This window comes from Crotalus tigris, unplaced genomic scaffold (assembly GCF_016545835.1).
Source record: "Crotalus tigris isolate CLP2741 ecotype Arizona unplaced genomic scaffold, ASM1654583v1 scf7180000017771.5222438, whole genome shotgun sequence".
NCBI lineage: Eukaryota > Metazoa > Chordata > Lepidosauria > Squamata > Viperidae > Crotalus > Crotalus tigris.
Genome location: NW_024096622.1, coordinates 3545729 through 3560280, shown reverse-complemented (window position 1 = coordinate 3560280; position 14552 = coordinate 3545729). Strand labels below are relative to the sequence as shown.

At 35.0% G+C, this 14552-nt stretch overlaps 1 protein-coding gene across 3 annotated transcripts in view; it reads left to right on the top strand.

The window, feature by feature from the left end:
- Nucleotides 1–14552, top strand: part of ENAH (ENAH actin regulator) — an 83368-nt gene that overhangs the window by 41145 nt on the left and 27671 nt on the right. For all 3 annotated transcript variants that reach the window (XM_039341709.1, XM_039341710.1, XM_039341711.1), the window contains exons 4-5: nucleotides 915–999; nucleotides 9337–9692. In XM_039341709.1, coding sequence (XP_039197643.1) covers nucleotides 915–999; nucleotides 9337–9692 — 441 coding nt within the window. The remainder of the gene's footprint in view (nucleotides 1–914; nucleotides 1000–9336; nucleotides 9693–14552) is intronic.

The following is a 14552-nucleotide window of genomic DNA, read 5'->3' as shown; positions in this document are numbered from 1 at the left end:
TCATGGCTGTCTATTAAAATATAGAAATCCTGTATTGAGTGATATTGACCAATGTTCTGAATTCAGTATCAGATCAAACTAGTTACTGCAGTGAAGGTATCTAAAATATTTTTTATGCTATTAGGTCTAGAAAGTTCTGAATAACTAGCATCTCTGAAGGCAATTTTTGTTTAGTTTCCATCTTGACTATGGCATGGTCCCAACATGCATTGTGATTTGTTTATTTTAAAAAGATTGCATGAAATACGATAGTCCATTTTATGTATCATCCAATTAGATTCTTAAACAATGGTCAGCAAATTTAAGTTTCTATAGATGTATATAACTTAAAATGCAAATCTGTTGTGTGCCTGTAAGATTGGCTTATTGTGGTATTTTTCTTGGAATGAAACTTAGAGGCATGGACTTCATCCTTTAGTAAAGGGGAGGGATGCAGGCTTTTATTCAGTTTTGTGATACTAATAAAAGCAGTGCATCCTTACTTTCCTTCAGAAATCATTACTGATTCTTCTGGCAATCATACTTCCTTCTCCCCTCTATCAGTATTTTATTTAGGTGAATACTTGACTTCAAACTTTGCTTGCCCCAAAACAGAAGGCAGTTTTATAGGGATACCAAATTTGATGAGCTGAATATGGTTTTATTTAAAATTATCAGAAATAACACATTAGTACAGGGGTCTTCAAACTTGGCCCTTTTATGACTTGTACTTCAACTCCCAGAATTCCTCAACCAGCATGCCAGGCTGAGGAATTCTGGGAGTTGAAGTAAACAAGTCATAAAAGGGCCAAGTTTGAAGACCCCTGCATTAGTAGAAAGTCAAAACTTGATGGAACTTTTTTTTCTTCAAAAGATGGATCACCTTTACAAATGATATTATAATAAAATATAAAATATAACTTAACTTTCCTCAGGTCCAACGTTGCCTCGACAAAATGCACAAATTCCCCCACAAGTGCAAAATGGCCCAGCACAAGAAGATTTGGAAAACCAGAGAAGGTTAGTTTTAAAAAGGATACAACTATTGAAACTTAACAATTTTTGTTGTTCACCAGAAACTTTGACATTATTTTATATCCCCTATTTTTTGTTATGTATTGCTTGATGATGAGTGCTGAACATTTAAACTTTTGCACAGCCTTTTATGTAATTGGCAGATATTATCCAATATCTTTGAATTTTGCATTTTTATGCAGCTCAAAACAAATAAGTGATTTTGATTTGAATGTAAGAATGTCCAGGAAGAATGATTCAAGGTGCGTGTGAACTCAGGGAGCCCTGGAAAAGAGGGTATGTGTGAACACAAGGAGGCCAAGAAAGAGACTGTAAGATGTGTGTGAGTTCAGGGAGACCTAAGAAAGAGGATGCAGGTTGCTTGCAAGTGCCACACGAGGCTGGGAAAAAACATGTTTGATTGAAGGGGGAAGGAGGACATGGTGTATGCAAGTGAAGAAAGATGGAGGAAGAGAGTTATCCAAGAGACTTATAACCTTTCCTGCTAGCTTATCTTTTGACTTGCTTGTTGGAATCTGGCAGCAAGGTTGCAAATGGTGACCATGCGAGCATGGGATGCTATAACCCGTTGTTAATGCAAGCTAGTTGCCAAGTACTCAAATTTTGTTCACATGACTGCAGGAACACTGCAACAGCCAGAACTTTGAGGACTAGTCATATGCCTCTTTGTTCAGTTCCTACATAGCTTTAAACAGTTGCTGAATGAATGGTTGTGACTTGAAGACACTCCTGTATATGAAATGGTGTTACCTACTGTATGTGCCTGCGTTTGGCTTTTATGGTCATTCACTCACACACATAGCCTGTTGAGGCATGAGGTTTGTAAGCCCCCTTTGTTTTCTACCTGGTTGTCTAGGAAGATGCAACTAAAGCAGACAAACACACCGAGAACTACACAGTGGTACAGGTGTCCAAGCAAGTTTTAAACAAGACAAACATTAATTTGGGTTAAATGGTGCAGTTTTCAAAAAATTTCCACAGCTTTGGGAAAGGGGAAAATTGTTTTTCTTGAAATTTCCCATATCATACAGGTAGTCTTCAAGTTACGATTGTTTATTCATTGATGGTTTGAAATTACAACATGCTAAAGCCATTGCAGTGCCTCCACGGTCATGTGAACAATATTTGAGTGCTTGGCAACCGGCTTGCAAGGAATAGAATAGACTTCCCCTGTTCATGCAGGAAAACTGATTGCAGTATCCTAGGTGATCACCATTTGCAACCTTCCCTCCTTGCTTTCCATAAACAAACACAATGGGGAAGCTGGCAGGGAAGCTTGCAAGTCACTTGGGTAAATCTCCCCTTTCCCACACACCCAACTTTCTTCACTCATATGTATCATATCTTCCTTTACCCTTTGCACTTGTTACTTGGCTCTCCTGCACCTACTTTCACATTACCCACCCACAAATGCCCTCTTACTTGGGCCGCTCTGTGCTCACACATGTCCCCTCCCGTTTCCCTGTCCTCTTGGTGCTTGCACACACCCTGTGCCTCACTGTGCTTGCATGCACTTGCACACAGTCAAACCTTCTTTCTCCAGCCCCCCTGCACCCATCCCCTCAGAATGGGACAACTCGCTATGGCCAACTTATTGCACAACAATTTGCCGTGGGACAATTCAACAAATTAATTTCGATGGAACATTGGCCAATAATAATAAAACAAAGTTGATCCAAAAAAATAAAAGAGTTACAATAATTTTGACAGAAACTTGGCCACCAATAATAAAAGTACCTCAATGAAACGATTAATGCAATGTTGAATTGTCCTGAATCAAGTTGTACTGCGGCAAATTGGCCGCATTGAGTTGTCCTAGACCTAGACCCTACCCCCACGCCTGCCCTCTTTGTGCCCTCCTTTCTGAGCCTCCTGGTGTTCACGCATATTCTTGTACCTAGTGCCAATCTTCTTCAGCCTTCCTGAGCATGTGCAGCTTTTGCTGTGACATCCATGTGCTCTTAACCTAGGATTCCTACTACTTTGCACTTAACTACTGTGCATCTTAGGTTGCAACAACAATGGGACTGTCTGGATTGCCATTGTTATGTGATGTCACATTTTACAATCATATCAATTAGCAATAGCAGTCTGGGTCCCAGTTGCAATTATAAATTGAGGACTATTTGTATTTGAAAGAATCAGATTTCAGTAGCATTATTTATTTGTTAATACAAATGCACAACTGCTTGGATGTAGTGAATGCAATGGAAACTGACAAAAAAACCTGCTTGCATCTGTTCACTAAGCCTAAGGGTCACATTAATTGACTAATAAATTATGTTAAAAAATAACACTTTGGTAGTTACGTATAGAGATATTCTAAATGAACAAGGGAAACTTAAATCCAGACAAGAATTAAAGAGAAAACGGGGTACAATTGGAATGGTGGGCATACCTGCAAGTTCAGTCTCATTATAAGAAAGACAAAAAGGAATGGGGTATATGGAGGAATCTGACAACACTAGATAAAATATTATTAGGAACGGAGGAGAAAGCAATCAAAAGAACATATAAATATTTATTGGAATATAAAATGGAAGAAGAGCAGGTAAAAGAAGTGATGATAACATGGGCCTAAAATTTCGGATATAATATTGACTTAGACAAATAGCAAATGTTATGGGAAAGAAATAGAAAGTTAACCTTGGCTACCTTATATAAAGAGAAACTGTACAAAATGTTTTACAGGTGGCACTTCTCCCCAACAAGATTGGCAAAGATGAGAAAAGATATATCACCACAAAGTTGGAAGTGCAAGAAAGTGTTAGGCACTTATTATCATATGTGGTGGACTTGTTCCAAAGCCAAAGAATTTTGGCGGCTAATAAAGACTTGGTTGGAGGAAATGTTGGGACTGAAGATAGATTCCAAACCAGAATTGTTTTTACTGGGAATGATAGATGGGAAGTTTAACAAAGGAGAGACATATCTAGTGTTGCATATCATAACAGCAGCAAGGTTGGTGTATGCCCAGAACTGGAAAAACGGAAATTCCTCGGTGGAAAGTGAACTAATTAAATTTTGTTTGATATGTGCAGAGATGGATAGATCCTTAGAAATTAAAGACAAGGATGAAACAGAGTATTACGAAGTTTGGAATAAGATGTACTATTGGTTAGACTCGAGGAGAAAAAGCCAGAACAGAGAAAGCTCGTCTAGAAGAGAGAAAATGTAGATTTCCAACCTCAAAGTGAACATAAGATAGAGATCAGAAAGAATATGAAATAAGAATGGAAATGGAAGTTTTGTTATAAATAGACATAAATATGTATGTAAATATATAAATATGTAAATAGTATAAAATGCAATATGTAAATGGTATAAAAGATCAATGACTAGGAAGATATATGGTATATGGTATAGTAAGTATGGCAAAATAACAGCCAGAAAAGTCACACTGTGTTCAACCTGTTTTTAAATGTTTACTAAATATTTTTTTTAAAAAAGTAATACTTTGTATATAATTGTATATTACAAACTGCATTATTAAAATTATTATAAATTAAAACAAAGTCTATTCATTATAAGCAGTGTGTGTAAATAGTATTCTTTTTCCCAGTAAGGGCACGTGGTGGTGGGGGGCACAAGCAAAACAGAATGGGTGAAGAAAGGTTGAGAAACATTGGTCTATATATTCTCTATGGATATACTTATTAGAATTTACTTAAATTTCTTAGAATGGAATGGCATAATTTTTGTTTTTAAATAGAACATTTAGTTCATGCTATTACATTGAATGATTCATGATGTTAATATAGTATCCTCGTTAGAAGTGTTATAGAGTCATGAAGGTAAATCATTGCTATATTAGCTGATACCTAGTTTAGTTAATGCCTATAAATAAACTTATTACAATATGCCAGTACATATAAAGAGGGGAACAGTAAAAAATAACTATATAAACTACAGAATATGAAAGTGTATAGACATCTCTTTAACATTCAGAAACATAATGGACCAAATGTTGATTGGCTTCTGCTGTAAGTAATCAATTGTATTTTGAAGAAAGTTGAATTAGTATTAAACTTTCCATGTAAATAGCAGATTTAACTGAATTTATATTATTGTTCATTGAAAATAAACAAAGGTTATTACTTTAAGAAAAAATATCAGCTGATATGATTATGTTTCACCATGCTGGCATTTTGTTATGTCTGAAATATTTGCATAGGGTTGTGTGTAACAAACCAGAAACGTTAGCATTATTTATAATAGTATTCTGCTATTGAATTTTTTCAAAAAGGATTCCTAAGACTGAGAAGGAATGATTAGCACAAGATCATCCAGTTGACTTTTTGACTAAAGTGGGACTAGAATTCAGGGTCTCCTGTTTTCTAGTTGGCCTTAACCACTACATCAAACTGACTCTCCTTTAATAGAGTATAATGTTGCATTATTTTATTTATACTTAAGTATGTTATTTCTCTACAGCTAGATCTTATATCTTTCTATTTGAAACTGATAATAGACCAAAATAAAGTTACCTATCTATTATCAGGGAATTCCAGTGACTGAATGAGATATTTAAGGCAGGAGTAAAATTTTGATATGCATTTATTGTCTCTGAGTCTGCAGAAAGAACAATTGCATGTTAACAGAACATCATATGAAAGTCCTTCAAAGCCAATAGGCTATTTCATTATTTTCAGAATACAGTGCTTTGTTAATAGTTACCAGTAATCTAATGTTATCAGAGGCTTGACATTCTTTCATTAAACCAGATTATACAGGATGAATTTTTGAAGGCTGTACCTTCTGTAAAAATTGTTAAAATCTTACCATTTAACAATAGTATCAGATAATAACTTGCACAATTCAAATGACCCTTTCCCCATTTTTGAATGATAAATAAGCCTCATTATAACATAAAGGCAAAACCTCTTTAAAGTTTCAGTATACCACTGTTAACAAAATAGGAGAAACTTTTTTTTTTTGCTACTTGATGGAACTCCCTTGTGGCCTAGTAGCTCTTCGGGTTTGTATTATTTCGAAAGTATAAAATATTTCCTGCAGAGCTAAAGATATGGCTAAATCCTTTGACTGTGCTGTAAAATCTTTGGAAGATTTACAAGTTTTTAAAAATATTATCTATCAACTCCATAGATATCTCTACATTTGTTGAATATACCGTTAAGTCTGAGTAAAGCTGTGAATATTAAGCATTAATGCATTTATCATCCTTGCGTAATCTCTTAGGCTAGGCATTATATTACTTTGTTTCATCTGTTTCAAAAAAATCAGCAGTTACTAATTTTTCTCATGTTCTCAATATATTTGCTTTAAGGAATATTCAGTACTTGAGCACATATAGCATAAGTTATCAGATCTAAAGGTATTTACTTCTGAAGTATGATATGTGGCATTAACATTCAAAGCTTTGTTTACATCTTTTTCTAACTTTCCATGATGTAGTTATTTATTATTTTCACCCCAAGAAGCTTAAATTGTTACCTTACAATGTATAAACACTTTTTACAATATATAAATACTTTAAATGCAAGCCGAGTAATTTTCACATTTACTGTTTTATCTGGGGGGGGGGAGAGAAAAAACATTCTTCATTCCCTATGGTCTAGCCATAACGCATACTTGACTGGGTTCTTTATGTTATTTGAACTCTTTTATTTTTTACAATAACAATCTTTAGTGTGTTGTCTACAATTAATCAATATGTTGGTAATATATTTCTTGATCCTCTCTTCTTCCTGTAATATTCTCCTTTTGACTATATTAAACAAATATAATTCTTAATATTTTCAGTACAAACCAAGTTGAATATAAACATTTTTAGTATTTATGCATATAATAATATCAACATATTTCCATTGTATTTATAAAAGTCATCTTATTAAATCCTTATATGTCCTGTTTTCAAGATTCTTATTGAAGCTTAGTTTCTCCTCAGTATTCAAACCACTTTATCAGTCATAGTTTTCTCAAAATTCATTACCTTTAAATATCCAAACTTTTCATTTAAATAGACCCTCTTAATGTTTTAATATTTCATATATTCTAAAAGTATTATATTACTTTATTCTTCTTACTATAGGGCCCCTTTACAAGCTTTATATATTCTTTTGGCTATATTCCAACAATATTTAATCCTATAATACAGTGGTTCTTAACCTTTTTGAACGAATCGCCCCCTTGAGCCAATGAGGAAGTTGTCATCGCCCCCCTCCCCCAACATCACCTCTCAATCACAACATAGGAAATAATTCTTCAATTTATGCAAACACTTGTTTTGTTTTCTTTAAAATTGTCATCAGGACATATCGATGCAAATAATTTATTTCCAGTCTTTTTCCCATATCTCAACTGTTTGAAAAATTTTGGTGCCACCCTTTATTCCCAAACTTCGTGATACATGTATTTCATTATTATCTTATTTATTCAAGACACTTAATTGTAATGACCACTGAAAACAAAATTCAATTGCAAGAAAGTGAAATGCCCGAAAAGAAAAATAGTAACATTTAATGATTGAATTACAAGTGAAATTTAAGATGCAAAAAGAAATGTAAAAAGGGTAGAGGCTGCTGCGCAATGCGCATGAAGATAAGCAATGCGTATTCACATATGTACAGCGTTCTTTACTGAAGCTAGCTGGAGGAACATTTGAAAACACAATTCAATCCACTAATAGTGAGTGATCTGATGTTTTTGTGTGACAGATATGCAGCCATTCACTGTACGAAAAAGTCTCAAAAGTGTCCCCAAAATTTCTCGCTCCATCGCTCCCATATCGCCCCCTTTTTGTTCCTTCGCCCCCATATTGCCCCTTTTTGTTCCATCGCCCCCCTGAAAAATGAAATCGCCCCCTGGGGGGCAATATCGCCCAGGTTAAGAACCACTGCTATAATACACCATCTAATAATCTTCAAATATTATTTGAACTCTTGAAAGCATTATCATTGATATCATTAGTTATTATCTAGTATACTCCAAAGCAACTGTCTTCTTGGATAGCTACAAAGTATTTACAACTTTTAAAAATAAAAAACCCAAAGAGTGAAAAAAACCACAGTACAACATCACTTAGACTGTGGCATAATTTAGAATTTTATATAAATAAGTTTTGACTTATTTATTAAATTTGTAAAATACAATATGCTTCAGCTCTGTTTTCCTTAAAGCTGTACTTGGCTATTTTTTTGTTCTGCTGTTCTGTTAATGCCTTTTTGGGGCTTCCAATGAACATGGCTGACGGTCCAGTCACAGGGAAGTTCCCTCTGGATCAAAGCTTCCAACTACTAACAAGAGAACCATGTTCCTTTTGTTTATATATTTTTCCTGAGTTAGGGAGAGTCCTAGAATCACCCCACAAGATCCTCCATACAGCAGCGGTCTGCAGGAAGCCTCAGCAGCTGTGCTTCAGAGCAGCCGGCGAACCAATTACTTCACTGTTGAAAAAGCAGCCATTTTGGAATTTAGTTTTCAAACAGACAATAAGTCATATCTTTCATTTCTTCATCATTTTATAGGATTATTAGCTTTATTAAGCTAAAAGAGGCTCTTTTTAACCACAGCCTGTTACAATTTTTTGGAGATCTGTACCATTTTTGAGACTTGAGGCTTTTGAATTTGTGGCTGTAATGTTGTTATTTTCTACTGTGATAAAAAGAGTCAGACGCCCATGCCTTTTTTTTCTTCTTCCCCTCCTCTACCTTATATTCTCTCCTCTTCCCTTTTTCTTCTCCTAGTTTCCCACTATTTTCATTTTCCTTCGTGTTTTATTGTCTGATAAACTAATAAAAATTAAAACATGAAAAAAGAATGTGTCCTTTTAAAACCTCTGTTTAAATGTTTTATGACGAGCATGCAGAATTAAGATTTAGGTATGTTCCATTCTGCCATTTCATTTGGACTCTGCTGTTTTGTGGATGTCCAGAGGGTTTTTAAAAATAAATCTCCAAGATGAAAGTTGTCACATAGTACTCCAGCTTTAAAACAGGTCTGTTTAATTTGGAATGTTGTTCTACATGCTAAAGATCTATTATCCTCCAGAGCAGTTTTGAGTATTGCAGATGTGATTAGTAAAAATTTCAACAGAATTGTGCAGACAAATATCCGTCCATAGATATTATGGAAATAGCAGCAGAACACTATTTATGTTAACTAATAAATTCTGGATCAAAAAACAAGCTAAACAGTAAATTAAGAAATACTGTGGTGTAAATTAAGAAATACTTTATAGTTTAAAGTATATAAGACCAAATTTCTTACCATAACATCCTGTATATTTAAAAAATAATGACCAAGTTTCTATTATTCTGATTTAAATACTTCATTTAACTCTTCTTATTTTCTTTATTTTAGACAATTGCAGGAACAGCAACGACAAAAAGAGTTGGAAAGGGAGAGGCTGGAACGGGACAGAATGGAACGCGAAAGGCTGGAACGAGACAGACTAGAGCGAGAGAGGCTAGAACGAGAAAAGATAGAAAAAGAAAGACTGGAACGAGAACGATTAGAACAGGAGCAACTGGAGAGGGAGCGTCAGGAAAGAGAAAGACGAGAACGAGAATGGCAAGAGCGCCTAGAGAGAGAGAGGCAAGAACGGGAAAGACAAGAGCGGGAGAGATTGGAATGGGAAAAACAGGAAAGAGAGCGGCAAGACCAATTAGAAAGAGAACAACTGGAATGGGAACAAGAAAGGAAACTATCAAGTGCTGGTAAGAATTTCAAATTTTTTAAAATGCAGATTTCTGATTAGTTTGGCTCGATAAAGATTAAAATTATTTCCCAATTACTTGTAAGTAACCTAATTAACAAAAGCAGTTATATTCAGACTATTCTGCTTTTGAAATGTAAAGTATTTCAATATGACTATATTCATATTCAGTTTTTAATGTAAAGTATCTGGAGGGATTGTCATATCTCAAAAAATGCTTACTTAATGTTAATTAGTAAGCAAGTAGTCTTTTCACTTAATAAGCTACTCTCCCATTTTCTGCACAAAAACTATGGTTTCTATGCTTTAGAATGAATTAGGATAATGAATGAGAATGAGCTGTTATTTATTGAAAAAAAAGTTTTTTTCTCAGAGAATTAAAATTATAAATATTTGCATTGTGTCAGATTTCAGTGTTCTCCAAATTTTATTTCTTTTAAATAGTCAATTTTGTAAAAAAAAACCAATGCTCATTAATATAAACATAGATTTTCTGGCTTCATTTTGTACATATTGTACAATCAGAGGCATGCAATTAGGAAAATCTCATAAAAAAAGAAAACATGACACTTGGACAACATCATGGTTGCTGTGCAGATACAATTTCAGTGAGACTAGAATGTAAATATTCACTTTGTTCCAAAATATCTGTACCTTGTCCTTCAAATAAGTATATAAGTCCTTGGTTTTGCTATTCAGTAGTTCTGTTACTAGTACTAATCCTACTGCCAGAATTTAAGATCTCTTGCTTTGTTTCATTTCAAGTGCTTTATTTCTGTTACTGGCTTCTTATTCTTGTCTCTTCGTTTATTGTTTTCTATTCCTTTTCTCTTACTTGTAGCATCCTCTGTCAGGCCCAATAACAAGGCAGCCGCTTTCAGCTTTCAGTCTGGGCAATGTGGTTTCAGGGCCTAGAGGAGAAACATATGATTGAAGTTACTTTCAAATCAATTGGACATACAGGGGAAACATTGCATGGATGAGGCAATACAAATGATAAACTAAGCTGAAACTATATATACTATATATTTCGTAGCTATATTCTCTGGCTGTTTTATTTACTAATTTGATAACGAAAGATAAATTTTAACAGCTAGTTGTCTGTAATTGCATGAGAAGCATGAGAGTTTAATAATGTTATTAGGCTGATCACGTGAAATATTTTTCTTAATTTTTTGGCAGCTATATATATAGTATTTTAGATTGTGTATTCCATGGATGTAGGCTGTATTGTCAGTACATAGTTGATTATTACAAGTTTTATGTGAACAGAAAATTGAATCAGACTTGTTTTGGGAATGTTATTATGCAGATTGCATTCTTTCAAAGCTTTCTGTTTCAAAAATGATTGTAGAAATCTGCAGTGTGAAACTATTTTCAGTTTTCAACAGAAGTAAATGTGTGTGTGAATTTTCCTTTGAAGTTGAATGGCTCAGGGATTTATGTGGTGCAAAATCTAACCCATATTTTAGAATGATAAGAACAGCTTCTAGGAGCTAGCTATTGTTATCTAGTCTTAACCTGGCCATACTATACACATAGAATTTGTGAAAACTAATTAAAAGCCATAGCTAAAATAAAATACAATTTAATGTTTGGATGACTATTGGCTTATTTCGACAGTTAAACTGCCATAAATTTTAAATAGAACCAGAGTTTTTTGGCTGTTATTGTGAATAACTCTGAACACATAGTCATGTGAAGAACTCAATCAATACACCCCATCTATTTTTTTAAACATATTTGAATATAGCAATATTTTATTTTCATTCAACAGTATATAAAGATAAGGATGATATAATTGAATTAAAAATTGACTTTGCAATCATTTATTCAACAAAAATTGACATATACATCATTTAATTCTGTGGAATAAGTAAGTACTGTAAACTCTTGGTTCTAACAACTGGTATTGCCTCTTGGCAGAAAAAAAACCCTTCAAGTTGGTATTTCTTATAACTACCAGTCTCTGACATTGACTGGGAGAAATTTTTGCCCACTCCTCTATGCAGATTTTTTTCCCCGACTATGTGATGTTTGGAGGGTTTCTTGCATGCACAGCCTGCATAAAATCACACCATAGCATCTCAATAGGATTTAAATCCAGGTTTTGACTTCACCATGTCAGAACCCTCTATTCCTTGTCTTTTTCCCCTGACAATTCTTTGATGAACTTATTGGAATATTTAGGGCCATTTTCATTTTGCAAGGTCTACTTTCAGTTGCTCTCAAATTATCCGCAAGCACATTCTGGTATAATGAAGGATTCATAGTGGATTCCATGATGGTGATTGGCTCAGGCATTGAAACAGCAAAGTAGCCCCAAATCCTAACATTTCCACCACTATGCTTTACATTTGGTAAGGTTCTTTTGGTGAAATGACATATTTGGGTTTTGCTAAACACGTCTTTTGGTAGCGTGGCTAATCTTTGCCTCATCTATCAAAACACATTGTTCCATAAGTCCTGGTCTTTGCCTACGAGTTCATGAGCAAACTTTAGTCTTGCTTTGATACGTTTTCTGGATGGCAAAAGTTTCCTCCTAGCACACCTCTCTTGTACAGGTAATTTTTGGCAGTTCTTTCTAATGGTAGGCTTATGTACTTTCACATCAGTTGTACTGAGATTCAAAGGTCGCATGATGAAATTCTGAGCTCTTTCAGTCTAGATATAGTGATATTGTGTACTTCCGCAACAAAGGGCAAATAAACTAAATGTCTGAGGTTTAAATAAGACAGGTTTCTCCAGCATATAGTACTTAATGGAACTACATCTAAATGGAGGGAAGCATGCAGTGGGTTACCTCAAGGTTCTGTCTTGGCCCTGTACTCTTCAACATCTTCATAAATTATATAGATGAGGGGATAAAAGGGGAATTCATCAAATTTGCATATGACACCAAATTGGGGGGAATTGCTAACATTTTAAAAGATAGATTCAGGAGCTTGACAGACTTGAGCATTGGGCCTGTCAAACAAGATGCAATTCAGTGGTGAGAAAAGTAAGATCGTGCACTTAGGAAAAAAACAAATGATAAGTACAAAATAGGTATATCTGTGAGAGAGATCTAGGTATCCTAGTGGACTATCACTTAAGTATAAGCCAGCAATGCCACAGCTGCTAAAAAAAGCCAATTCAGTCCTGGGCTGCATCAATAGAGGGATAACATCAAGATTATGAGAAGTGATAATACTGCTTTATACTGTACTTGTGAAACCATACTTGGAATACTGCATACAGTTCTGATCACCATGATACAGAAAAGATGCTGAGACCCTAGAAAGAAGAGAAAAGCAACAGAGATGATAAAGGGTCTGGAGGCTAAATCATATGATGAACAGTTGAGGGAGCTAGGGTACTCTTCTAGCCCATCGAAGAGAAGGATGTTGGGAGCAGGAGAACATGATAACTGTCTTTCAGTACTTTAAAGGCTATCATAGAGAAAAAGGGATTGACTTATTCTCCAAAGCACCAAATAGCAGACAAGAAATATGGGTGGAAGCTTGTTAAAGAGAGATCCAATCTAGAATTAAAGAAAATTTTTCTGACAGAACAATTAATCAGTGGAATAGCTTGCCTCCTGAAACTGTGGGTGCTCCATCACTGGAAGTTTTCAACAATAGACTGGCAACCTTTTGACCAGGATGGTATAAGTTTCCTGCCTTGAACAGGATATTGGATTAGTAAATCTCCAAGGTCCCTTCCAGCTTATGATTCTATGTTTGCCTAGATCAGTGGTTCTCAACCTTTTTAATGCCACGACCCCCAACTGGTCGTAGGTCGAGGACTACTCAACCGGTCGTAAGTCGAGGACTACTCAACTGGTGCAGCACCGTTTGCAGAATGGGACTTTTGGTGGGCTCAGCAGGGCAGAGACAGCCTGGACAATTCCTTTTGACTTTTGAAAGCCAATAGAATTATACTTTATTCAAGAGAGTCTATTCTATTGGCCTTCAAAAGCCAATACAATAAAAGGGAGTAGCACAGCTAAGGAAAAGGGGGAAAAATGGCGGACTGCGTTGTTTGGCGACCCTCGTGAAATGGTCGTTCAACCCCAAATGGGGTCCCGACCCACAGGTTGAGAACCACTAGCCTAGATGATGTTCATGATGTTCTAATAAATTGTACCCGATCTGGTGCATCTGATTTTAATTTTAGCTATGTGAGATAGAGATAAATGTATGTTTGTGAGGGAATATTTACTTTTTTCACAAGCAAAAGTTGCCTACATGTTTATTTAAATTATGCAATGGTCTATAAAGTGTGAACGGTGCATGATATTTGTTATATCTCCTTTATCAATATTGTTGAAATGATCAAATATCTGTATATTAAAATAGGTTGAAAAATTCAATGGGATATATTTATTTTTTCACATGATTGTAAACCTGGAGAGTAAATGGTATCAAGTTCATTCTCATCGTGCTATAGAACAGCGGTTCTTAACTTTTTGAACAAATCGCCCCTTTGAGCCAATGAGGAAGTTGTCATCACCCCCCCCTCCCCCAACATAACCTCTCAATCACAACATAGGAAATAATTCTTCAATTTATGCAAACACTTGTTTTGTTTTCTTTAAAATTGTCATCAGGACACATCGATGCAAATAATTTATTTCCAGTCTTTTCCCCATATCTCAACTGTGTGAAAAAATGTGGTGCCACCCGTCACTTTATTCCCAAACTTCGTGATACATGTATTTCATTATTATCTTATTTATTCAAGACACTTAAATGTAATGACCACTGAAAACAAAATTCAATTGCAAGAAAGTGAAATGCCCGAAAAGAAAAACAGTAATGTTTAATGATTGAATTACAAATGAAATTTAAGACGCAAAAAGAAATATAAAAGGGCAGAG